We start from the raw sequence: 25472 nt of genomic DNA, 5'->3' as shown, positions 1-25472 counted from the left end.
TCACCGTAACTAGGACTAAATACAGGTACATTTACTATGTTACTCTTGACAGCTACGCCTTCCCCTTGGCTACCACTGTCAACCACGATAGAGTCTGGTGTCTCAGCCACACTCATGCCAAGATCAACCTCGCCACCTCTATCACACTCGTTCGAATCCACGAACTCACTCACGTTCGAATCCACAAACTCACACTCGTTCGAATCCACGAACTTACACTCGTTCGAATCCACGAACTTACTCACGTTCTAATCCACGAACTTACTCACGTTCGAATCCACGAACTCACTCACGTTCGAATCCACGAACTTACACTCGTTCGAATCCACGAACAATTATGACCGTAGTTTGCGTCTGTATCTAAACCCGACCTAGTTACTACCATTTCAGGCACTGGAATATTCCTCACAACAGGATTCACATTCTTGGATAAAGCTAAGTCGTTACTGACAATAATGTCAATGCCTTCAATGGGCAAACTGTCCACAACGGCAAGTTTCACTTCTCCTGACACTACCTGACTTTCTAAATTCAACTTCAACAAAGGACAAAGAACACAAGTGTTAGAAAATCCACCTAACATGACTTTCTCTTCCATATTGATTTCTGCCCTGTTCGGCACACACTCACTCCTTATCAGTGATACAGTGGCCCCTGTGTCTCGAAGCAAGACCACTTCTCTAGAATCTACTCCTCCAAGAGAGGAAACTACGCCTTCCGACAGAAATTCACCAAAAACTTTCCTAGTTTCTCTCATCACATCATCCCTATTTGACAAAAAGTTAACTAGAGACACTGGTTTCTTACCGTCCTTCTTTTCTACTGCACAATTCCTCGCTAAATGCCCTTTCCCATTACATTGGAAACAAGTTAATTCTGAGCCACTAGATGCCACTTTACTCTTACAAACCTCAGACGTATGACCAGGTTTTCCGCATGTATAACAGGAATAGTCACTTCTACTCGCATTGCTATTACTAGGACTGAAACCTTTACTGCTTTGTACTCTACCAGACGAAGGATCGTTTCGTTTCTTACTAACAATCAAATTATGAGTTAGACTATATTCGTCAGCTAGCCTAGTTGCTCCTGCAAAGGATACTTCTCACCTATCCTCTATATAAAGTTTAATCTCAGGGGATATGTTATCTTTGAAGTTTTCTAACAACACTAAGTTCTTCAAACTATTAAAATCATCTACTTTAGCAGAAGTTAACCAATCAAAAAACAGCCTATCTAACTTCTTACCATATTCTACATATGTAATATTTTCATCCTTTCTCAAATTTCTAAATTTCTTACGGTACTCCTCTGGTACTAACCTATACGCACTAAGAACAGTTTCTTTCATGATATCATAATTATCACATTCCTCCTTAGACATGCAACTATACACAGTAAGTGCCCTACCACTCAAAACTGACTGCAAATAGTATAAAGTCCACGTTTCTTTAGGAGAACCTACTCATTCCATTAACTTTTCAAAGCACATGAAATATGTCGTAACATCTTCCTCATCGAACTTTGGTACTAATTTTAGCACTGCGCTCATACCTAACGTAGCAGCTCCGTTTTCGTTCTCGCCCTTCCGACTGTTACGAGTGCTTTCCCTTAACCGAGCAATTTCCAACTCATGCATACGCTCTTTCTCTCTCTCTTCCTGCTCATGCATACGTTCTTTCTCTCTCTCTTCCTGCTGCATTACCAATATCTCTCTCTCTTGCTGCATTCTCATTGCTTCTCTCTCTTGCTGCATCTTCATTGCTTCTCTCTCTTGCTGCATTTTCATTACTTCTCTCTCAGCCGCTCTTTCATCTCTATCATACTTCTCTCTTTCTTTCTTCTCAACATACGGAGATCATTCCCCTCCAGACCTAGTAGCTTGCCTAACTCAATAAACTCTTTCACCATCTCACTCATTCTGATTCTTTCTATATTCTCCCTGTTTCAAACTGTTAAGTGTTGATAGCATAGGCAAGGTCGCCACAAATGTTACGGACTCTGAGATCTCAGAGACAATGTTACGGTGTCAAAATATCCTGGTTAAAGGTCGACACAATGTTACGGCCTCTGAGAGAGGTCCGCTTCAGGTTCGATATGATATAAAAAAAAAAATATATCAACACAAACAGTTGAAACTGGGGATACGAATATAAAGAAACACTAACACAACAAAGGTTTATTTACAAGCTTACTAACAAAGGTAAATGCAGAATGGTATCTCCTATTTACATAAAAAGATAGAATCTTACACTGCATGAACTGGGGGAAACAGTGAGGCAATTCGACGCGCTGGCTTCATATATTTAGAGCGGCAATTGCAGTCGTCCTCTTGACTCCGTATTGCAGAAACTAGTCTACTTGACAGGTATGAACTCCCCAAAACCTGTAGCAGGACTTTTTCTTCTCTGAAGTCTGCTTGACGTCGAGAAAACACGGCCGTCCACTCCTGAAGACGACTAGACCAATATTCAACCAACTCTCGAACAACTCTTCTGATGATTGATACTTCGTCGGTTCCTTCGTCTCTAGTCTCTCTCTGACGATCACTGCTGCTGATCTCTCACTGATAATCTGATCTGTGGCTCTTACTAACTGGTGATCTCTCTCTTTTACAATCTCTTCCTCTTACGATCACTCCTCCTGCTGCTACTTCCTCCGTTGTATTTATACGGCATCCTGGGGGCGGAGCCTACGGCGAGCATCACAGACTCCCGAGGTTTCTAGACATTCTTAGATGAATCTAGACGAGGTATTGCATCAGAAAATCGCGGAGTTTCTCACGTAACATTGGCGCATTTTTGTGCTCCACAACACGCCTGACGATTCCAGAACAGCCCCGAGGAAAAGGCGCCTCCAACACGGGCGCGAAAACCTCCTTACTGCCGAACTTCTCGAAAATGCATTCTCCTTTCCTTTAACTTTCTTTGCTAGGAAGCAATTACCATCATACTTTGGAAGACTTAACTCTCGACCCCTTGGGTGGGGGAGTAGCTCTAGACAAGGAAGTAGAAGGATTGGGAGCCGATGACGACCTTGCGGAGTCTGCCGGGGAAGGCTTGGTTGGTTTAACCACCTTCGGCAGGGATCTCGTCTTCCAGGCCTTGACCTTGGGGATTACTGAGTCTGATCTATCCCAAATGGGGATGGACTTCGTAGGGAAGCCCTGGAATGAAGGAGGAGAAGAAGGAGTAGGACTAAAAGGAAGACTACCTGCCTCACTTACCTCCCTACCTACCTCTTGTTCCTCCGTGGCCATAGGCTCTCGGTGTAGACTGATGGCTGCCACTTCCTCCGTGACAATGTCACACAAGCCCTCTTGGTCCTCCGGGGGGAGGGGGGGTTGAGTCTCCTGACGGATGCCTTCGATAATGGGAGCCACCACTGCCGCCGGTACTGCTGCCGAAACTGGAGCGTTGGGATAAAGGAGAGAACACAGCTCTTCCGACAGCACGTAAGGTTGGCCGGATTTCACGTTCCTCCCGAAGCCCCCTACCCAGGCCTTAAGGGACGCCATCGAAGAAGTCTTGAGCGCCAAACTAGCCTGTAAAAAATAACCAAATTAGGTTCCTCAGTGTCGAGGAATTTTCCCCCAAGGTCGTAGCACACTGTACAGGCTTCCGGGTGCCAGACCATACTTCCGTCCACAAGGATGGCGCAGTTGGCATGCGATCGGCAGACCTCATGCCTGTACGGCCTGTACAGGACAGCCTGACAACCCGTCACCTGGCAACGGACCATCTGTAAATTGAAAAAGCAAAAGAGTAGCGTCAGATAATGCTGCCGGAGTTAATTCCGGAGGGATGAGTACACTTCAACTAGATACTTAACCAGTTAAAGACAAAATCGGGTATAATTTTCAACTTGCTTGTTATTAATAAAGCTCTGGATGTCTCCGCCTGCTGCGGAATCCATACTTGGGATCGGCAAAGCTATAACAAGCGGAGAGGGCCTGATACAAGCAGAACAGGGGAATAAGGTAAAACCTAAGCCTGAGTCTGATCGCATTCTCTGAGCCCCGTTCATCCCCCACCGGAGTGGGGAACAGCGATAGCATAGAAGATGGAAAACAGAGCGGCGGGAACAATGGTACGATAAACTCCGGTGTATACTTTCTGGTGTGTGTGATGGTAGACCACACTACGTCGGAACAATACGGGTCCGGAGACTTACCAACAAAGGCTAAATAAAACATTCACTAACATAACCTCTCAAAGACTTCACCTACTCCGGAATCCATAACCTCGTTATCATAACAGTAAAAGCCGGCGGGGACGGGCTGATATGAGCAGAACAGGGAAAATAGGTAAAACCTAGGCCTGAGTCTGATCGCACCGGGGAACAGAAGCAATTCTAAGGTCATTAGAAAAGAAGCTCTCAGCCCAGTTCCGCCCCCACATGAGTGGGGAGGCAGTGACAACATAGAGGAGAATAGACAATAGAGCGGGGGAGCAGTGGCACATGCACTCCGGCGTACAGCCTACTGGCTGGTGTGATGGTAGACCCCACTTGGCCAGAGGACCCACAGGCCCGGAGACATGCCAAAAGAGATTACAAAATTTACTAATTACCCAATCTCCTCCGACTAATCCCCTGGAAAAGCTATACACTCTAGCTGTTGTTCATCGGTAGGATTACTTGAGCTGCGAGCTTGCTAGACAGCGCCGGAACGAGACCGGGGCAGAGGGAGGGGGGGGAAGGGGGGAGTGTCTGGAGGAGAGTGGATGAGTCGTGATTGCCTGGCCGCAGCAACCGATCAGTGACCCAACACCTCTCGGGAGCTGTAACTAGCCTACCACTAAAGGGAGCAGAAGACGGTGGGCCAACTGACACCATAAAGGGAGCAAAGGCCCAGGCTACACACAACAAGACAAACATAAAATAATTGATGAGGGATTACTGGAAGAACTGTGAAAGGAGGAAAGGGGAACGCACCCAGAAAGAACCCAGCCTAACCCTCCGAGATCGGTACAGATCCGGTCAGGTAGGCTAGCATGGCCTCTAAAGGACGTCATGAAGTGGACGGATAGAACCTAACTAAACCCTCCAAAATCGAATCTTCCGATCTAGGCCCTACAAACATGACACGAGAGGGACTCTCTGTCCTGGACCACTCTCCCAGCAAACATAACTGTCTGGCCAGGAGGCGGTAAGGATGGGGCCGAAAGGGTGGAGGGGCATAAGACTGCCTGGCCTACCTTCCAAAACCTAGCCTAGGTCTGGTCGGGTAGGCCAGGGAAGGGCATTGCGAAGGACTTCCAACCTCAACAAAAGAAAAACAAATATCTGAATAGTTTATCACAAAGGTGCATACAATCGAGTGCATTACTGACTAACATTGAAAAACACACTAAAAGAATGCATGCATGAGTACCGCGAGAGAGAGAGAGAGAGAGAGGAATCGCTCTCTCCCAAAAACTGGCGTACTGCTAGGCTAGCCTAGAAGCCAAAAACAAACTACTCGCGCATAACATATGAGAATAAAATCGTACGAACGAAGGGAAACCAACAAGCTCCTGAGGGGCTGAGGACAACAAGGGAGCCACCAAAGGCTAAAAACGAAAGATAAACTTAAAAGAAAAGGCCTCAGAGTACGTCAGGAGCGAGTTAGGCCCTACAAAGTAAGGATAAAACTTGTAAAACTAATGCTCCAGAAAACGACAGGAGCGAGAAAAATGAAAAGGCATACGAAAACAGTAGTCTAAATAGTGAAATGCTAAACGGTGGAGCAAAATTCGTCATGGGATAACAACTGGGAAAATACGCACACCGCGAATGATGCACCCAAAATGGCGGATATAAAAGGAGCATCACCCCGGTTCGCGAGAACAAGGGGATCTAGTAAAGGCTAAAAAAGGGATGCATCGTGCCCTCAAAAGATTCAAAAACGAAAAATGGAATACTCAACTTAGATGAAGAAGCTTGGGGCTCTGGGGCAGAGAAGCTTCACCAAAAAACACTTGTAGAGGACAGCGAAAAAAGCGTGTGTGGACACTGAGCGTGCTAATACAGGAATGAAGCCTTCGGGCAGGAGTTGTAGTAGTAGCGAGCGGAAGGTAGCCGTAAAGTAGATGTTGTAACGGCACCTATCTAGAGAGGGATTTTGAGAGGAGTCTTCTAATTGGCAGAATATCTGTGGTAGTAGCTTCCACTCGCCCTTGTGTTTATACCGACACCCTATGGGGTGAGCAAGCTGAAGGTAGTAACTTCAGCATTCCATTTAGCTTTTTCTCTGGTATATTTAGCATCTATTTATACCTAGAAATGTGTGCTACAGGGACATTTCATCGGCCGACACAGGTTGAACCCAGAAATTCTTTTATCCATCTTACTACTTTGTCCACTATATTATGTTTTCTAATTTTCTTCGCTAATATATTATGGTCTACCTTGTCAAAAGCTTTTGCAAAATCTAGATAAACCACATCTGTTTCTTTTCTGTTTATCATATTTTTTTCTGGGCTCAGCCTGTGTCTCTCCGTGAAATGTCCCTTTAGCACACATTTCTAAGGTATAAATATTGCTATAATTCCAGAGAAAAAAGCTAATATGGAAATGCCAGAGTATTCTGGCTCACTCACCTTATTTAAGGTGTAGGTATGGTTTCTGGGGCGAGTGAAACCACTACCAGAGGTCCTTTGCCATTTAGATTCATCCCTCTTCAATATCCCTCATCTACAGAGGAGCCAATCTAAGGCCCACTACCCGCTACCGTTATGGCTAGTGCCTCTGACGTCATTCCTTTCGATAGCACGACCCACACCGCATGTTTTTTCTTCTCTGTGTTGTGTTTTTTGTGGAATTCTTTATCCATCGTCATGGAACATCAAGCTGCTGCTGCATCCAAGTTAGGTACTGCTGTTAAGGTTTGACACTATTTAGGGGCTGCCCTGGGCACATTTAACCGAATTATTTAGGTTTTTATGGACGGCGTCCCATGTGGCACCGTCCCCACGCCGCCATTCTCGGCTCGCTCCCGCATGTTACTTTGTTTCGTACCCCATTCGGTCCCCTATACCGTTTGGGCTCGATTCTTGTTTAGCAGTACATTCCTATGATTTCGATGATGCATTTATTGACGTTTTGTTGTTTTATCCACACGGGGGATGTTATCCGAGCTTGCGCTCAGCTTGTAGCCTATGTCGTTTCCTTTCAGCTCAGAATTTCATGCATGCATGTTTATTTTAGTTGTCAGGTTACCTCTTCGTTAGGCTCCCTTACTGAAGGACTCTGGTTCTTCTCCCTTGTCCTCGAGCCACCCTGGCCACCTGCCCCGCGTTTTTTTGTCACGGCATATAGGCTAGCTGCTCGGAGTTGCCAGGCTCGACCATCCTTCCCAGTTGGCTCGACCCAGCTTCTCCAGGACATTACTCTTTCTCTACCATCTAAATTTTTCTTCCTCTCCCCCCGTGTTAGGATAGGATGTTTATTTTGTATATCACATGTTCCTTGAGACGGCTTTGGTTGGCCTATAGGCCTCCTTAGATCGCCTGGCCTTTCTCACTGCGTGGATGATCACCCGGCCGAGAGTTCCAGGCGACCGCGTATGAGCCACCCCGCGTTGGCCCTTCCAGTCCCTCTCCCCCCACCTTGGGGGGAGGTACGCTCGCTCACGCTGTCTCAGGCAGCCGATCCGAGCATCCTCCCTTCCCCCCCTCTCTCGAGGGAGACAGGGGAGGTGGCTGGAGGGCTCTCGACGAGCGGGTCAGCTTCCCTGCCGCTCTCCCCAGTAGAGTAGGGGGAGCCCTGCTCAGCCGAGCCTCGGTTGGCCACCAGGCTCTGTTGGGATCGGCTCTCCTCGGCTCTCGGGTCGTGTTCTTCTACCGCTAGTCACCATCCCCTCCCGCTCCGGCGGATTCAGGACCCTGGCGCAGCCAGGTCAGCCTTAGGTTGGTGAACTGCTGGGGAGGCTCCGGCCTCCCTACAAGCGTACGCTTATTGCATGCATGGTATTACATATATGACATCCATTATCTTTAGTTTAAGTTTGGCGGAGTCCCGCACCCTGTCAGGGATAACCCCCCAACTTATCCTAGTTTTAAGTTCCTCGACGGCGGAGTTATCAAACTCCGCGGTTTTGTGTTGGTCTCCTCCTGCTCCTCACCCGGTGTTTGTTCGGACTACTCCTCACTCCGGCGTATGGATTAGGTGGTTATCCTGATTCAGTGACTACATTGCTCTCCAGCATCGCCGGAGACACACTGTTTCAAGCGGTTCTACCGATCCTGTCGGACGACTCACCACAATACACGGCCAAAGAGCAGGTAGAGACTGAACCTTGTTACTTATTTACACCAGAACACTCCGGCGTTATGACATATCACAATCACAGACTTAGTCCGAAAGGTTAGTGGTAATACTCATGTATCATTTCACTTGCAGGTCACCCATTGTATGGAGTCAGGCTGTAATGCTGTACTGCAAGACCCCGGTGGGGACGAGGTCTGCCGGACCCACGCCACCTGTGCGATCCGCTTCAACGAGTCCCTGGTATGGCACCATGAGAGTTGCCTTATATGCTACGAGCTAATAGACCAAGTCTCCTCTGAGGTAGGTGGCGTTTCAAAGTCTGCACAGTAATACAATGAGTACCAATGACGGCTATATTCTTTGATATATCCATTAAGTTAAGTTACAGTTTAATTTAAGTAATCTTAAGTATTAATACTAACCCTCTCTTTCAGGGCGCCCAAGCGATCCGGAAGACTACTCTTGCCACCCTGAAGGCCTGGGTTGGTGGGTTTGGCCGCAATGTCATGTCACCAAGGGCCAACCCTACATCCTCTCCAAGGAGATGGCCACTCTCATCTTCCCCGGCGGGAAGAGTACCTCTTACGTGGACCCCGAAGTGGCAGCTCCCCTGATCGCTTCCATCCAAGAGGAAGTTTCTCAGCATTCGGAGGAGGCTGCTACTCAGGAGGTCGCGAAGGAAGTAGCTGCCCTGGACCTAGACCTCGAGCCCATGGCGGTTGAAGGCATGGGCACAGGTAAGAATGTGAGTGAGGCAGGTACTGTAGGGGCTCATGGGCTTTCCTTGAGTCCATCTAGAGCTTCTTCCCCTTCTACTCCAACCTTTTTCCAAGGATTCACCAGGGGGATTCAGTCGGTCAGACCGAAGTCCGCCTTGGCGATCCCTAAAGTCAAAGGCAAGCGAGACTTTAAAACGCTGCAGAAGTCCCTGTCGAAGAAGTCAGGTACCAGCCTTGCCCGTAAATCTCCGGCTCACCATCCCGGAGCTGACAAGGCTAAGCTGACTTCTTACTCTAAAGGGTCGAGGTCTAAGTCTTCTAAGGAGAGGGCTCAGCCCTCCTTCTCCGACCCTGAGGCATCCACCTCAAAAGGAGCCCGACCCAGGACTCCTAAGAAGAAGGTAGAACCTTCCCCCTTTGACCCTGACACCTTCTCTGCAAATATTTCGGCCAATATTATGCAGCAGATGGCTAGCATGATCGGGAACTTGGTACCATACAAGTTCCAGGAGATGTTTGTACAATTATCATCTTCTCTAGAGGAGTCAGGGCAGTCTATCCGGGCTATCTTGGACAGGTTGGTTACCCAGGAGAACCTTATTGCAGGTCTCCGGGAAAATGCTTTGACAGGACTTCCACAGTCCGGCCTGGCAGCTCAGAGCTTGCTAATGCCAGACTCGTCTACCCTTCCTGCCATTACCCCAAACAACCCTTATAGGGTGGCTTCTTATGCTCCTTATGTGGATGGCATGCTGACGATCGAGGGCTGCGGAACTCGAAGGATTGAGGACTTCGAGTTCCATCTGCAAGGATTACTGCCCCCTTTCATAGGCTATGTCCGCCTCACAGAAGCAGCTATGAGGAGGGAAGACAAGGTCCCGAAAGAGACAGTAATTCTTTCCCGGGATCAGGCGCAGCAGGCATGGTTGCGTAACCTGGAGGAGTGGCAGTGCACCAATACCAAGGTTACAGCATTTAAGAGCCCCTTCACGATATTCACCGTGGACGAGGATACACCCATCCTGTTCACATCAAAGGTGGCAGAATTGACTCTGCAAGCTGCAATGAAGGACGAGCCCATGCCCCAGCTCCGGGAGACAAAACCGACTTCCCTCCTGCTCCCCGGAACTGATGATCACTGGGTAGATCTTCCGGCCACCTTTTCGGTGGGTAAGCTGAAGCCGGACTGCGCCATCACTCTCTTCAGCGAGAGATTGCCCAGGCTTTCAGACAACCTCATCCAGACTGAGTATGACGCCAGGATGAGGCTGTGCAGGTCCCTCAACTCGCTAGTTATGACGGATGTATCGGCTCTAATCTACGGAGAAGAGTCGTTATTCAAGATCATTGCCAAGTCACTTTTGTACTCTATGCAACGTGACTTGTATGATTTCGTCATAGCTAGACGAAATTGCAGGAAACATGTACTGGCGGAGGCCACGATCCGCCATGAGCCTAACAAGCTTTTAGCCTCATCCATTTGGGGCTCTGACCTCTTCCCGGCCTCTGTAGTGAATGAAGTTCACTGCAAGGCAGTCAGGTTTAATCAGAGTCTAAGGGTTCGCTGGGGACTGGTCTCCAAACGGAAACCGGAGTCCGCTGGATCGAATCCCAAGTTGAAAAAGAAGCCTAGGAAATTCCAACCCTTCCAGGCTCCTCAACAGCAGACTCTGGTACAGGCGGTTCCGGTATCCCAAGTACCGCAACCTTCGACTTCTAAGACGCAGCCACAACAGCAGTTTGTGCTGCTGACACAATCGCCGCAACAGGCACAGGCTTCGACCTCCTACACTGTCTCCCGCCTACAACCCAGTGTTTGAAAGCCAGTCCTTTCAGACCTTCAACAGGTTTGGCAGGGGTACCAGAGCTAGAGGCGCCTTCCGTCAATGGGGCGGCGGAAGAGCCTCCAACCTAGGCAAGGGTTCCCGAGGAGGACGTGGTGCACGCCCTTCCTCAAACCAGTGAGAATCCCTAGGTAGGAGGGAGGCTGTTCCTCTTTCGTCACCGTTGAAGGTTCAGAAAATGGGCCCTAAGCATTGTGTCCAAAGGTCTAGGATGGAGTTGGCTCAAAGGTCCCCCTCCATCCAACACCTTTTATCAGCAACCAACAGCGGAATTGGTAGAATACTCTCAGGAACTCCTTCAAAAAGGAGTAGTGTCAAGAGTCAAGCATTTAAAATTTCAAGGTCACTTGTTCAGCGTGCAAAAGAAAGGCTCAAACAAGCGAAGAATAATTCTAGACTTGTCCTGTCTACTTATTCATTCGTTGCGACAAGTTCCGGATGCTGACTGTTTCACAGGTGCGGACCTTACTTCCCTGTGGGGCCGTCACCACCTCTATAGATCTTACAGATGCCTACTATCATGTTCCAGTAGCAAGACACTTCCGCCCGTTTCTAGGCTTCAGACTAGGAAAGCAGGCCTACTCTTTCAAAGTACAGTGGTCCCCCTGTATTCGCGGGGGATGCGTACCAGACCCCCCCGTGAATAGTTAGAATCCGCGAATGTTTGGAACCCCTATGAAAATGCTAAAAACAGCCTATTTTGTTAGTTAAAACTCAAGAAAAACCCACTAAAAATTTTCATACTTGGTTTTTTAAGTTTTATCACAAAAAGTGCATTTTATGATGAAATTCATCAAAAAAAAACCAGGAATTTGTGGATATTTATCATAGAAAAATACCGCGAATGCGCGAATTTTCCGCGAATAATGCAGGGAAACGTTCCCTAGAGAAATCCGCGAATGTGTGAGTCCGCGAATCTGGAGAACGCGAATACGGGGGGTCCACTGTAATGCCATTTGGGCTCAACGTAGCCCCCAAGATATTTACAAAACTGGTGGAGACAGTTGTTCAAGAACTAAGGTCTCAAGGAATAATGCTAGTAGCTTATCTGGACAATTGGCTCGTGTGGGCCACAAGCATTGAAGCATGTTGCAAAGCAACGGTCAAAGTAATCCGGTTTCTGGAACATCTAGGCTTCCAGATAAACAGAACCAAGTCCCGGCTAACACCGGAGTTCCGCTTCCAGTGGCTAAGGATTCAATGGGACTTAAACTCCCACATTCTATCAATTCTGCCGTTGAAGAGGAGAGAAATAGCCAAAGCAACCAGACAATTTCTCAAGTGCAAGCAGACGTCCCAGAGGAACCAAGAAAGAATCTTAGGTTCTCTCCAATTTGCTTAAGTAACGGATGTTCTTCTGAAAGCCAAACTAAAGGACATAAACTGGGTTTGGCGTTCAAGAGTAAACAAGAGAGGCCGGGACAAACTAGCCCCTATCCCAGCGATCTTACGAAAGAGACTCCGCCCGTGGACGGAGATCAAGAATTTGTCAAAGACAATTCCGCTCCAATTCCCTCCGCCAGCCTTAGTGATCCACACAGATGCATCACTAAGCAGCTGGGGCGGCTACTCACAGTACAAAAAGGTACAGGGAACCTGGGCCCTTCCATTCCGCCAGCTTCATATCAATGTACTGGAAGCTATGGCAGTGTTCCTCACCCTGAAAAAGCTTCATCCATCCAAGAAATTTCATATCAAGCTGGTGCTGGACAGTGCAGTAGTAGTACACTGCATCAACAGGGGAGGCTCCAAGTCGAGCCACGTGAACCATGTCATGATAGCCATATTTTCACTAGCAGACACGATAAACAAAATGGTCAACCTGTCTCCCGCCCCCCACTTCATCTAGCGGGCGTAAGAAACGTGGTAGTGGATGCGCTATCACGCTCAGTTCCGCTGGAGTCAGAGTGGTCCCTGTACAAGGAGTCATTCAGTTGGGTCTGTCAACTAGTACCGGGGCTTCAGGTAGATATCTTCGCCACCGAGTCGAACCACAAACTCCCTTGTTATGTGGCCCCCAACCTGGACCCTCTGGCTTATGCCACGGACGCTATGGCTATAGACTGGAATGTGTGGAAGAAGATTTACCTCTTTCCTCCAGTGAATCTTCTCTTGAAAGTCCTAAACAAACTCAGGACGTTCAAAGGCCACATTGCTCTAGTAGCCCCCAATTGGCCCAAGAGCAATTGGTTCCCACTTCTACTGGAATTGGGACTCCGACCTCAATGGATTCCCAATCCCAAACTATCACAACTAGTGCAAACGCGGACTGTGTTCGCTTCCTCAGGAATTCAGAAAGCCCTAACTTTATGGACTTCATGAAGTTTGCGGCACAAAGGGATGCTAATATTGATCCCCAGAACATCTTATTCTTAGAATCTGATAAACGGGAATCGAAGTTGCGTCAATATGATTCAGCACTTAAAAAACTAGCTGTATTCTTGAGGGACTCTAATGCACAAACCATGACCACGAATCTGGCCATATCCTTTTTCAGGACACTATTTGAGAAAGGTTTAGCAGCTAGTACTATTACTACTACTAAGTCTGCCCTTAAGAAGATCTTCCAGTTTGGATTCAAAATAGATCTAACAGATTCATATTTTTCATCTATCCCCAAGGCTTGTGCTAGACTCAGACCATCTGAGAGGCACAAGTCTGTGTCATGGTTCTTAAATGATGTCCTTAAATTGGCTTCGGACACTAATAATGACTCATGTGATTATATAGCTCTCCTGGGGAAAACATTATTCCTGTTAAGTCTGGCCTCAGGAGCCAGAATTTCCGATCTGTCGGCTCTATCTAGAGAATCAGGTCATATAGAGTTTCTCCCTTCAGGAGAAGTGTTACTTTCTCCAGATCGTCAATTTCTAGCTAAGAATGAGGACCCAGAGGATAGATGTGCCCCATGGAAAATTCTCCCACTTCCACAGGACCCGTCCTTATGTCCAGTTACTTCACTAAAAGCATATCTAAGTAGAACTGCCCTAAGATCTTCAGGCCCTTTATTTATTAGGGAAAAGGGAGGCACCATTTCCTTAAAAGGAATTAGACAACAGATTTTATACTTTATAAAACAAGCCAACCCGCAGTCTTCCCACGGGTACATGATGTTAGGGCATAGCTACCCTATTATAATAATTTTCAACACATGAATTTTGATGATCTGAAGAAGTACACAGGCTGGAAATCTCCGACAGTATTCAAACGCCATTATCCTAAGTCCTTAGAAGCCCTTAAATTTCCAGCAGTGCTTAACTTAGTAGTAAGTAGTTTACTTTATTTATATCTCTCTTTCCTACCTGCCTCGCTTGCATTCTTGCCGTAGCTCAGTCGTCAATGTAGCCATATTGTACCTTGGATGCCACATATTGTATATACTTGTGATATTCCCTTTTGTTTGTATCTAGGATTAGTCACAATTTGCATTTAAAACCTTATTATGTACTTTTAAGTATCTGTTATGTTTTATATGTTGAATTAGCATTAAGGTTCCAATTGCTCTGTTGTTACTTGTTCTGTAACCTTATATTTAAATTATAGCAATTAACCTTAATTGGTTTTGATTATCCTATATTTTTACTTATGTGCTTCCTTTTCCAAGCTTGTATGGCCGTTTCTCTGGTACTATTTCACGGAGCGACACAGGCTGAGCCCAGAAAAGGGATTTTGACCAAGGAAAAATCTATTTCTGGACAAGGACCTGTGTCGCCCAGTGAAATCCCACCCTTTCCTTTTATCCCACCCTTTCTTGGCCCAAGCTTGGGTGCTATCTGCAGGAATGACGTCAGAGGCGCTAGCCGTAACGGTAGCGGGTAGTGGGCCTTAGATCGGCTCCTCTGTAGATGAGGGATATTGAAGAGGGATGAATCTAAATGGCAAAGGACCTCTGGCAGTGGTTTCACTCGCCCCAGAAACCATACCGACACCTTAAATAAGGTGAGCGAGCCAGAATACTCTGGCATTTCCATATTAGCTTTTTTCTCTGGTATTATAGCAATATTTATACCTTAGAGATGTGTGCTAAAGGGACATTTCACTGGGCGACTCAGGTCCTTGCCCAGAAATAGATTTTTCCTTCGTCAAAATCCCTTATATATGTTTTCATGGTGGACTAACAGTTGGGTTTGTGTATTTTTCCGGGTACAAAACCATGTTGTCCTGTATTAAACAAATTATTTTTTATTAAATGCTTCATAATATTTTTCTTCATTACCCTTTCATACACTTCCATATGTGATGTTAGACTCACAGACCTATAATTACTTGCCTCTAGTCTTGATCCACTTTTAAAAGTAGGGGTAATATATGCTAATTTATGCTCATCATAAATCTTGCCTGTATCTACACTTTGCCTTAATAATACTGCAAGGGGCTTTGCGATAGAATGAACTACTTTCTTTAACAAAATAGCAGGGACACCATCAGGCCCAGCTGCTGATCCATTTTTAATTTCATTAATAGCCTACACAATATCGGCTTCATTAATATCTATGTCTGATAAATATTCACTATTTTCATCCCTTATTTCTGTATCATTATCTTCATTATAAATTCTAGGGGTAAATTCTCTCTTATATCTTTCTGCCAATATGTTGCATATTTCCTTTTTTTCATTCGTTAATCTCCCTTCATTTCTTTCTATTCTTTTATTCATCTTTTTCGCATATGAGCACAATAGTTTGGGTTTTGCTTGATATTTACTAGGGTTTTTTTTCTTCCAAATCCCATTTTTCATTTTCTTTTGATTGTATATTTAATTCACATATCAATGCTTGAAAACCCATAAATTACATAAAAAATTAAACAAACACTTTTGCAGAGTTTCTTGAGGATTCAAAAATGTTTGTGAAAAACTGCATTGGTACGGCCATGTGATGAGCAAGGATGAATCATATGTAGAGAGAGAGAGAGAGAGAGAAGGTGGATGGATGTAATTAAAGATCTGCAAGACAAACAATTGTCAGAGGACGATATGTTTGACTGAGCCAGGTGGAGGAAAGTGGTAAAAAAAATCGGTCCTATGTAGAAGTGGGAAGAGATGCAGAGAAAGAAGAAGAATTCTGTGAAAAACTCATATATGACAATTGGTTACGTTCAAATGAAAAGTTCTCACTACAGGCAGCCCCTGAGTTATCGGAGGACTCGGTTAACGGCGAGCCGGTTTTATGGAACTTGTCGGGTGCCATAAAATCGGTGATTTATGCTGCCATAATGCACCGAGTTCCAGTTATCTGCACCATAAAGCCCCAATAATAGAGTTATGGCACCATAACATACCTAACAGAGGTGCCATTGATGGGATATCTGAGCTATAAGCGTCATAAATCACTGAGTTTCTGTTAATGATGGCTTTTGCATGTAAGATTGAGGTAATACTGTATATATTGTGAATTCGCGCAGCTCGAATTGCATAAGATTGAGGTATATATTATCTAACCTATCATTACTAGACACATAATATCTTCCATAGTTACCTGTAGCTTCCTGTACTTGTTCACGTATTTTGTTTACTCCCTGAAGGAATCTCACTTTAGAAACATCACCCAAAGCAGCATAGCATCTCTCGGCTATGTAGAGATGGCGTCCTTCCAAAGTAAGGCGCGCTAAAGTGCGCCACATTGTCTCTGCTTCAGCAGTTAGAGGTAGTGACTAAAAGGTAAGTAAAATAAATTAGTCAGATTTCAGTAATCATACTTTGAGAATCATAATTTTTTCCATAATACGTACTCTGATTGTAATCAAGGTCAACAACTGAACAAAAAAATAATCTCAAACTATTTAAACATTTTCCTTTTCAACTTTTCCACATACAGTTTCAGATTCGTGGACTCGCCTATTCATGAATTTTTGTATGGAACTTATATATCAACACATTATTCAAGGAAAATTCGCCTATTTGCAGTATTTTTCATACTCGGGTATAAGTGTTTTTAGAGGGTTTCATCATGTTTGGACGATCAAAACAGGTGGTTATAAATATCTTTAGAATAGTTCAAAGTATTTGCAAATTTTAGCTATTCATGAAGGGTTGTGGCACACATCCTTCATAAATACCGAGGGTCAACTGTATCTTTAAATGATAAATCAAGGGTCACCAAAAATTTGACTTGGATCATTTTTTTTTCAAATAAAAAAAGTACTTCCTAGTGATGTTAAAAACAGACAGAAGATTAAGTAATTAATGAAAAATCATAAATAACAAAAAAATTTGCCCATTTTTCACAAAAGTTACTTCAGTTTTCAGTAGCCCTAATCTGGACAATTTTACCCAAAGCAAGGCTTGGCAACTCATTTCCAGTCCTAAACTACAGCTGGAAAGTGGTCAATTTCATTTGTGTGAGAATTAAAAGGGTATACTATAATCCTAGTACAAAGCTAGAGTAATTTACATAAGTTCTACACCATAATGGACAGCATGCCATTTCTAGCTGGTGTTAAAAGTACTGGTGATATTTGACATCCCTCAGTATTCCTGGCATTGTGAAATGAAAATAGATAAGTCCTTCAGGTCAAAGAATAAAGAAAAATAATCTTACCTAAAGAAGATACACTAAAAAATATTTTTGAGAAGTGATGGGTTTCTATTAATAAATCAATTCTCTTTTGTGGTATTTGTAAACCCACTATTGTACAATACCCAGTGTAGAGCTATTTATATGGAGAGACTCTTGTCATTTCTGTCCATTGTGATATCTGAACCTTTTGAACCGGTGGCATGTGGACTGAAGTAAGTAAAGATCCAAACGTTCTAGATCTAACAAGAGGTCAAGATAAAAAGCCTTACTGTCTTGAAACAGACAGGTAGCTTGTTGGTAAAGGTGAAGTCATGATTTGTTCTTGTCATAGCTAATTACAACCCCAATAACCTACTTACTACATCCAATATGATGGAAGTGATTATTTTCACAGCTCCGCCCTATAAAAGGCATGATTAAAATGCTGCAAAGGGTTGAAGGCTTCTGACTTCCACCTTTAACAAAGCAGAAGGCAGAGCAGGATGAAGAATGTTGAGGAGCTTTATTATATATTCTTCAATTTTAATCTGAGTTAGAGTCTGAAGCAGTTGAACAACGGAAACTGGAACTGGCACTTCAACAAGAGTAAAACCGAAGTCAGGAATGGAAGTAACATTAGAAGACACCAAATACAAGAAAATTCAAGCAATATACAGTCGCAGCTAATTACCCGGTATATCGCAGGTGAAAGATGTAATGCAAACACAGACAAAGTAGGAAGTGCTGGGAATACTGTACATTCTGAAGATGATACAGAAGGAGCCAACTTTATCAAAATTGTCAATACCACAAATAACATGTTATTGCAACAAATAAGATGTTACTGCAACAGCAGCAACAACTCAAATAGCAGAAGTGAGAAGCATTGCAATGGGAGAGAAAAGTATGGCAGCAACTGGTACAGTCAAGAATCCTACAGGATGGAAAGCATGCAGCAAAGAAGTGATCACTCAACAGATGGCCTGACATCAAAGCAAAAAATTTTCCTGCAACTGGGAGAACATTGGATCTGACATCAGAGATTGTGGAACTTACAGCAACATGTTGACAAACTGAGAGCATTACTCAAATAAGTCATGGATAAAGCCCAACACTAATAAGAGCAAGTGAAAGAGCTACTCCAACAGCTGAATGAATTGCCACAGCAGCATAAATAGCTCCAACAGACAAAACAGCAAGCAAAGAAGGCAACAAATCAATAGTGTGTCATGTCTGGTAAAGACAGCTAAGGGAGGAGACTGGTTTCAGAACATTAATATAAGACCAGTAACCCTTCACCTAAACAGACAAATCAGGAGTCTCACAAAAAAATTCCAAAGCAGAGGAGGTCAAATGCCAATTGTAATAACAGTCAAAAATACCACAAATTCACAAACCATAAAACATACACAAATATAAACAAAACAATTACTGGACTATGCACTATAAGTGAAACATGGTATTATGCTTACACTGTTAAAATGTTTAATTGTAACTTGTGTCCATATCAATTATGAGCAGCAAGGAGACATAATTGATATCCATTAGTAAATTAGAAAAAAAATTATACCACAATTTGAAACATTAACACCAGTTCAAAATAGTACACAATAAACTAAAGTTAATCAACATGCTACTTTTATAGGTAACTACAGACAGACTCCAAAGGTACAGAATACAAACATTTAAAAAATGATCACCACTGCAGCTAGTTTGTTAGTCTAGTGTAAAAAAATAAGAAGGTAGAAGAAGAAAAGTGGAACAACAAAAAGTAAACCTAAGGGGAAACTTAATCCTAAAATATGAAAGAAAACCAAAAGTTACCAAGAAACAGACAAAAGCTAACTTCTAAGAAAAAAATACTAACAGGCCTGTCATATACCAGTTAGCTATTACACATTATACAATACAGCTACAACTTACTGATAACATCAAGGGTGAAAACTATCCATCTGGTTATTTTAACTCCCTCAGTCTTTTGAAATCAAGAAAACTACACAAGTGCCAATATTTTAAACAAGTGAAATACAAATTGCCGGTATGTCACGAAAATGAATGAAAGATGAAAAAATAAAGGTAGTCTGTCAAAATGACAAGAGATAAAAACAAAATATCCGGGGATTTTTAAACAACAGTGAACAGTGAACTGACTGCTAATAGGTTTATTCTAAAACAAATACAAATCTAAATCTAAACCACTAACCTCGAGATAACTCATTGCCCTAATGTAATCTCCATCATCAATGGCTGTCCCAAATTCTATAAGCCCTTCGTCAAGTGCATAAGAGAGCTCCTGCACTCCATCTTGAACTACTACCTGGAAGAAAATCAGTTTCACATGGAAATTGGAATTACATACAAATAATGAAAACACACAATCATAAATACAGGCAGTCCCCGGTTATTGGCTGGGGTGCCGTTCCCAGGGGTGTGCCAATAACCAGTTGTCGTTGCCATAAGCACCCTTATGGCACCATAAGGCTCCTTATGGCACCGATACCTGGAACTCGGCCCGTTATGGCGGTAGACAAGCGCCATAAAACCAGATCGCCGATAACCGGGGACTGCCTGTATATTGGAGTGCTGCTGAGACCATCCTAAAATATCTAAGCATTTCCACACTTGCAACCATTAAAGCTTAGTATGTTCTATCTTATGATCAGAAAATCTAATTATCAACAAAAATATCTGCTTTGACAAAAAAGTCACAAAACATTTCTAGAAGACCATGCAGAAAATTAAATGAACAATAATTCACATAAAACATATATTAACCCCTTAAAGGACCTATTCTTTTTAACATAAGGTGTCAAAAGATTCCAGTTATTTTATTTGATTAATTGAAAATATAAGTTGTTTAGACAATTTACATCTTAATTTCAACAGAAAATTATAATTATTTCATGTAAAATATTGATTTTTAGAAACTCAATTTGAGACTTTTTTATGGCCATCAACAAATTATCTGGTACAAATTACAGTGGACCCCCCGTATTTGCAATCTCCAGATTTGCAGACTCACACATTCACGGATTTCTCTCTGGAATATTTCCCCCATTATTCGCGGAAAATTCGCCTATTCACAGTATTTTTCTATGAGAAACATCCACAAATTCCTGTTTTTTCTTAATCTATTTAAAAAAACCAGGTATAAAAATTTTTAATGGGTTTTTCTTGAGTTTTAACTAATAAAATAGGAGGTTCTAAGCATTTTTATAGGGGTTTCAACTATTCGCAGGTTCTAACTGTTCATGGGGGTCTTGTACGCATCCCCCGCGAATGCGGGGGACCACTGTACTATACCGATTTTGGTCTATCACGAGATATCTCATTACTACTTAAGTTTTAGCAATTTTGAAAATAGGCATTGAATAAAAAACAAGAGAAAAGAAGAAACAAAACAAACAGATTCTCAAAGTCACCACTGGAGATCTAGTAATGGTGCATATTTGGCATAAAAAAAAGTTATACTCAACATACAACAAAATGGTCAAGAGCCTAACAAAAGACATGACATCAGTGTAATAAATCAATAATATAACTTATAAACAGTCTAAGATGAAAAATAAAACAACCAAACTTAAATTTAAAAAAAAAGCAAAAAGAAGATATAAAACGAATACCGTAAACAAACTCTCAAGATTGCTAGTTACTCGACGTATCACAAAATAGCCAAGGGATTAGCTAACAAAAGACACAACAGCATTGTAATAAATCAATAATATAACATAGCACCAGTCTAAGATGACAAATAAAACAACCAAGCTTACCTAAAAACAGGCAAAAAGAGAAAAAAACAAACAAACAATCAGGATGACTATTAAATGCTACTAATGACGCGTAGTCTGCGTGAAAAAAAACAAAACGGTAATTCTCGATAACTCATGACTTCCAGCATTAAGTGCTACTGCCAAACGTATGATATAGTATGAGATATCTCAAATAAACAACAGTGGATTACGAGACATCATCTTGTATTAGTCCTATACATACTATTAGCATTTAACATTTTTTCAACATATCTTGTGGTAAGTCCAAAATTTTTAGAACATTGATCACAAGATATCTCGTGTTTCTCTAGTGAGGGGTTAATGGGTGGTGCCCTTGCATTCATTCAATACTATATACAAGATCCATCAAATTATTGATCATAAGATTGTTATAATCCTGGTACTTTTTTCAGATAATTGAGAATGGACCAGGATGCATCTCATATCAAATTATTATAATATTCAAATAAAATACTAAGTGTTTATCAAATAAATATACATAATATTCAAATAAAATACTAAGTGTGAAAATCAAAACTACAGATTTCCAAGAGGCAAATATCCTCTGACATAATAACGTAATTTACGTACGTCATACCAAACCAATTAAGAGATACTCTATTTCTATGAATCTTCAACTGACAATGTTGCAGGACACATGTCAAGGTCATAGCTTGAAATGCAAGGAGGAAATAGTGTTCTTCTTCTTTGTTTTAAATGCCTGCTATTGAGTTACAAGGAGTATGAAGGTGCACCTGTAGTGTATAGGAGAGTACAATGGTACCTCGAGATACGATAGGCTCAACTTAAGAAAAACTCGAGATACGAAAGCAAATACGAAGATTTTTGTGGCTCTACATACGAAAATTGTTCAAGATACGAAAGGTTGTTGCTGTAAAGTCCGAGATTCACCCGGACCACCGATAACAATTTTAAAACTCGCACGCCGCCAACTGAGTAGACTCGCCACCATCCTCCCGCTCTCCCATTGGTTCCTGATGCTAGTCACTGCCATAAGATCCTTCTCTCCTATTGGTCAGCATCTCTCCCATTATTAACGTTTATTAACGTAAATTCGCTAGTGATTTCGTTGTAGTACTACTTTATCGTATTATGTGAGAACTTACTTCATACGTATACGTACTACACAACTTAATTATGTACAGTATATATGTAGTCATGGGTCCCAAGAAAGTTGAAGTAGGAAAGAAGAGGATGCTTTCCTTGGAGACAAAGATGGAGATCATTAAAAAATATGAAGCTGGTATGCAATTGAGTGTGATTGCCAAGTAATACGGTCGAAATCCGTCGACAATAGGCACCATCCTTAAGCAGAAGGACGTCATCAAAGCAGCTAAACCTTCCAAGGGCGTGACTATTTTGTTCAGCAAGAGGAGCCACGTGCACGATGAGATGGAAAGGCTGCTTCTTGTCTGGATAAAAGACAAAGAAATCGCTGGCGATACGAAAGCAGAGACGGCAATCTGCCACAAGGCCAGCGCTATTTTCGTCTATTTGATTGCCCAGGCCGAAGACGACGGAGGAGAAGGGACATCGACGCCAACCCCAGAGTTCAAGGCTTCTCATGGGTGGGGGGAGGCGGCCAGCTCGGGCACAAAGGCGGCTGAAGCCTTTATTAAGACATTTGACGAGATGACGCTCAACAAAGGCTACAGTTCTCAGCAAGTCTTCAACTGTGATGAGGCTGGCCTTGGAAAAAAATGCCTCATCGGACGTACATCACGGAGGAAGAGAAGTAGCTACCTGGGCATAAGCCTATGAAAGACAGGCTTACGCTCGCACTTTGTTCAAACGCCAGTGGGGATTGCAAGGTGAAGCCCCTACTTGTGTATCATTCGGAGCCTCCTCGAGCCTTCAAGGCCCACAAAGTGCTTAAGGAGAAGCTTTCAGTGATGTGGAGGGCTAATGCGAAAGCCTGGGTAATGAGACTTTTGTTCACTGAGTGGGTAAATCTGTGTTTCGGCCTGACAGTGAAGAAATTCTTGGAAGAGAAGCGCCTCCCTCTGAAATGTCTGCTGGTGTTGGACAATGCCCCTGCTCACCCTCCTGGCCTCGAGGAAGATATCCTAGCGGAGTATTTGTTTATCAAGGTTCTTTATCTTCCGCCTAACACCACCCTTCTCCTCCAGCCCATGGACCAGCAAGTAATATCGAACTTCAAGAAGCTGTATATGAAACATCTTTTCAAGAGATGTTTCGACATCACCGATACCACAAACCTCACCTTGCGTGAATTTTGGAAGGAGCATTTTGATGTTGTCATATGCATCCGACTCATCGATCAAGCTTGGCAGGAGGTTTCGAAGCAAACCTTGAATTCTTCGTGGAAGAAACTCTGGCCTGATGCCGTATCCGCCTGAAACTTCGAGGGATTCGACGTGGGCGAAGCTGGTGCTGCAGATTTAGGAACAGTTGACGATCCTGAAACTGTTTCGCAACCAGATCTTGACGAGATCATTGCACTCGGCAAGCCCATGCGGCTGGTCGTCAATGAGGACGACATCAATGACCTTCTTGAGGAGCACCAAGAGGAGCTTATGATGGATGACCTGAAGGAGTTGGAGGCCATGCAACATAACGTTGTTCAAGAAGAGTTCTCTAGCAGCAGCGAGGAGGAGGATGATGACGCTAAGACAACGGCAGAAATTAAGGATGCTCTGGCTGCTTTTCATAAAACCTTGGTTCCTATGTGTTTAGATGAAGGGTTGACTTCCTAGCTATTGCTAGGAGTCTGATTCGTCTCAAGAGCCTCAGCGAGGATGTGACCTATGGCTAAGAGTTCTTGTAGATCTGTCAATGGGGTCTTATCCACTTACTCGACAGAATCTAATGGTCATTTGTCAATGGGGTCTTATCCACTTACATGACAATACACCTATGCCTAGTGGCATAATAAGGAGCACAACACCGATCCCGATCACCTGATCCTAACATGAGGGTTTGTGCTTAATTTAAAAAGAGTTATCCCCAAACTCCTTTCAAACAACGCAAAGAAAAAACACTATGTTAAAATAAAAATTAACTGACTAATTAAGGATCAGTGTCAGCTCCCTATCCCAGCAACGTATCCGTAGACACGTATAACCAAGAGAGAAGGATCTCTCGTACGTCAACTTGACCTCCTTCGTGTAATGGGAAGTCAACACAGAGTTCCATCTCCCGTAAGTGACAGCTAATATGTCCTCATGACATATTGTTATGGAACGAACAAGAATTCATAAAAGCTCGCACTTCATGCGCTTTTAATTCTCAGCTGTTTGAAGGAATCATCAAGTTACTCATGAAGTGCTTTAGCGATCACACTTGTTTCAAAGAAGACCAGGGCTTTCTTTGAAATGGATCTCTTCTGGATGAAGCCTAGAGCCTGGCTGGCGCCTCACGCCTGGCTGGCGCCTTGCACCTGCCTGGGGCCTGGCGCCTCGCGCCTGGAAGTAGCTTCGCGCCTGGCTCCAGACTGGCACTATTTGCTGGAGCTTCGAGCTTGGTAGAGTCTCAAGGATGTCTGGCGATGTCCACATCGGACACTCTTATCTGTCCGATTTGTTCGCCTCTAGCGCATCTGCGCTAGGTTGGAGGCCCCCTCTTTCTCTTCATCAGACAATGACAGTGTTCCTTGAAACTGTCTGCCTCTGGCGTTTTTTACGCCTGTTTTGGCATTTGGCGCCTGGTTGGCGCTACATTATCCGAAAGTCCTGAACCTCCACAATAGTTTATCAGGAGACTGGAGAAGGGTGGAAGAAATTCTTCCACTTTGAGCTTTTGGCCTCTCCGGCAAGGGGAGGTGATTGTAGTCAGCTACATCCATTAGACGATAGGATATCTAACAGTAAGAGAGAGAAGAGTCTTCCTCCGAGGAGGATCCTTCTTGAATCCTTCCGTTGCTAACGAGATCTCTTCTTACTTGTTGATGAAGTTCCTCATTGCAGAATCTTCCCTATCCTTGTCTGAAGGAAGGAAAGGAGCTTGGAAGTCGAAGGAGACTCAGAGCGGAAATTGGGAGGACTCCTGATTTCTAGCTCTTTATTGTATCCCTCTGAACACCTTCTGGGAAGCATTTCGAGCCCTCATCGCATCCCAAAGACTCTGTAATCAAACGTTTAAACCATTCCTTCTTCTGTAGATAAAAACGTAAGTACCCTGCCTGGACAACGAAACCTCTATCTGAAAGCGTTGAGTCAGGAATAGAGGGTTTTAGTTCTTTTACCAGACATACTATGCTGGCAAGAACCCATAGCCGAGTCTCCATAGAATCTGATGCGAGATTCCAATGCACCAAAAAATTTACTTTGCCTTCTTGGACATTTAGGGCCAAGAGAAACAAAGAATTCCCCCATAAATCTTCTCAAAGAAGTTTGATGAGGAGCAGTTCCA

At 43.6% G+C, this 25472-nt stretch overlaps 1 protein-coding gene across 1 annotated transcript in view; it reads right to left on the bottom strand.

The window, feature by feature from the left end:
• LOC135222494 (intraflagellar transport protein 172 homolog) overlaps window positions 1-25472 on the bottom strand; it is a 369686-nt gene that overhangs the window by 131349 nt on the left and 212865 nt on the right. The window contains 2 exon segments of the mRNA XM_064260577.1: window positions 16291-16465; window positions 19514-19627. Coding sequence (XP_064116647.1) covers window positions 16291-16465; window positions 19514-19627 — 289 coding nt within the window.

The sequence above is a fragment of the Macrobrachium nipponense genome, chromosome 3 (assembly GCF_015104395.2).
Source record: "Macrobrachium nipponense isolate FS-2020 chromosome 3, ASM1510439v2, whole genome shotgun sequence".
Lineage (NCBI taxonomy): Eukaryota > Metazoa > Arthropoda > Malacostraca > Decapoda > Palaemonidae > Macrobrachium > Macrobrachium nipponense.
This window is presented reverse-complemented; position numbering and strand designations above follow the sequence as displayed.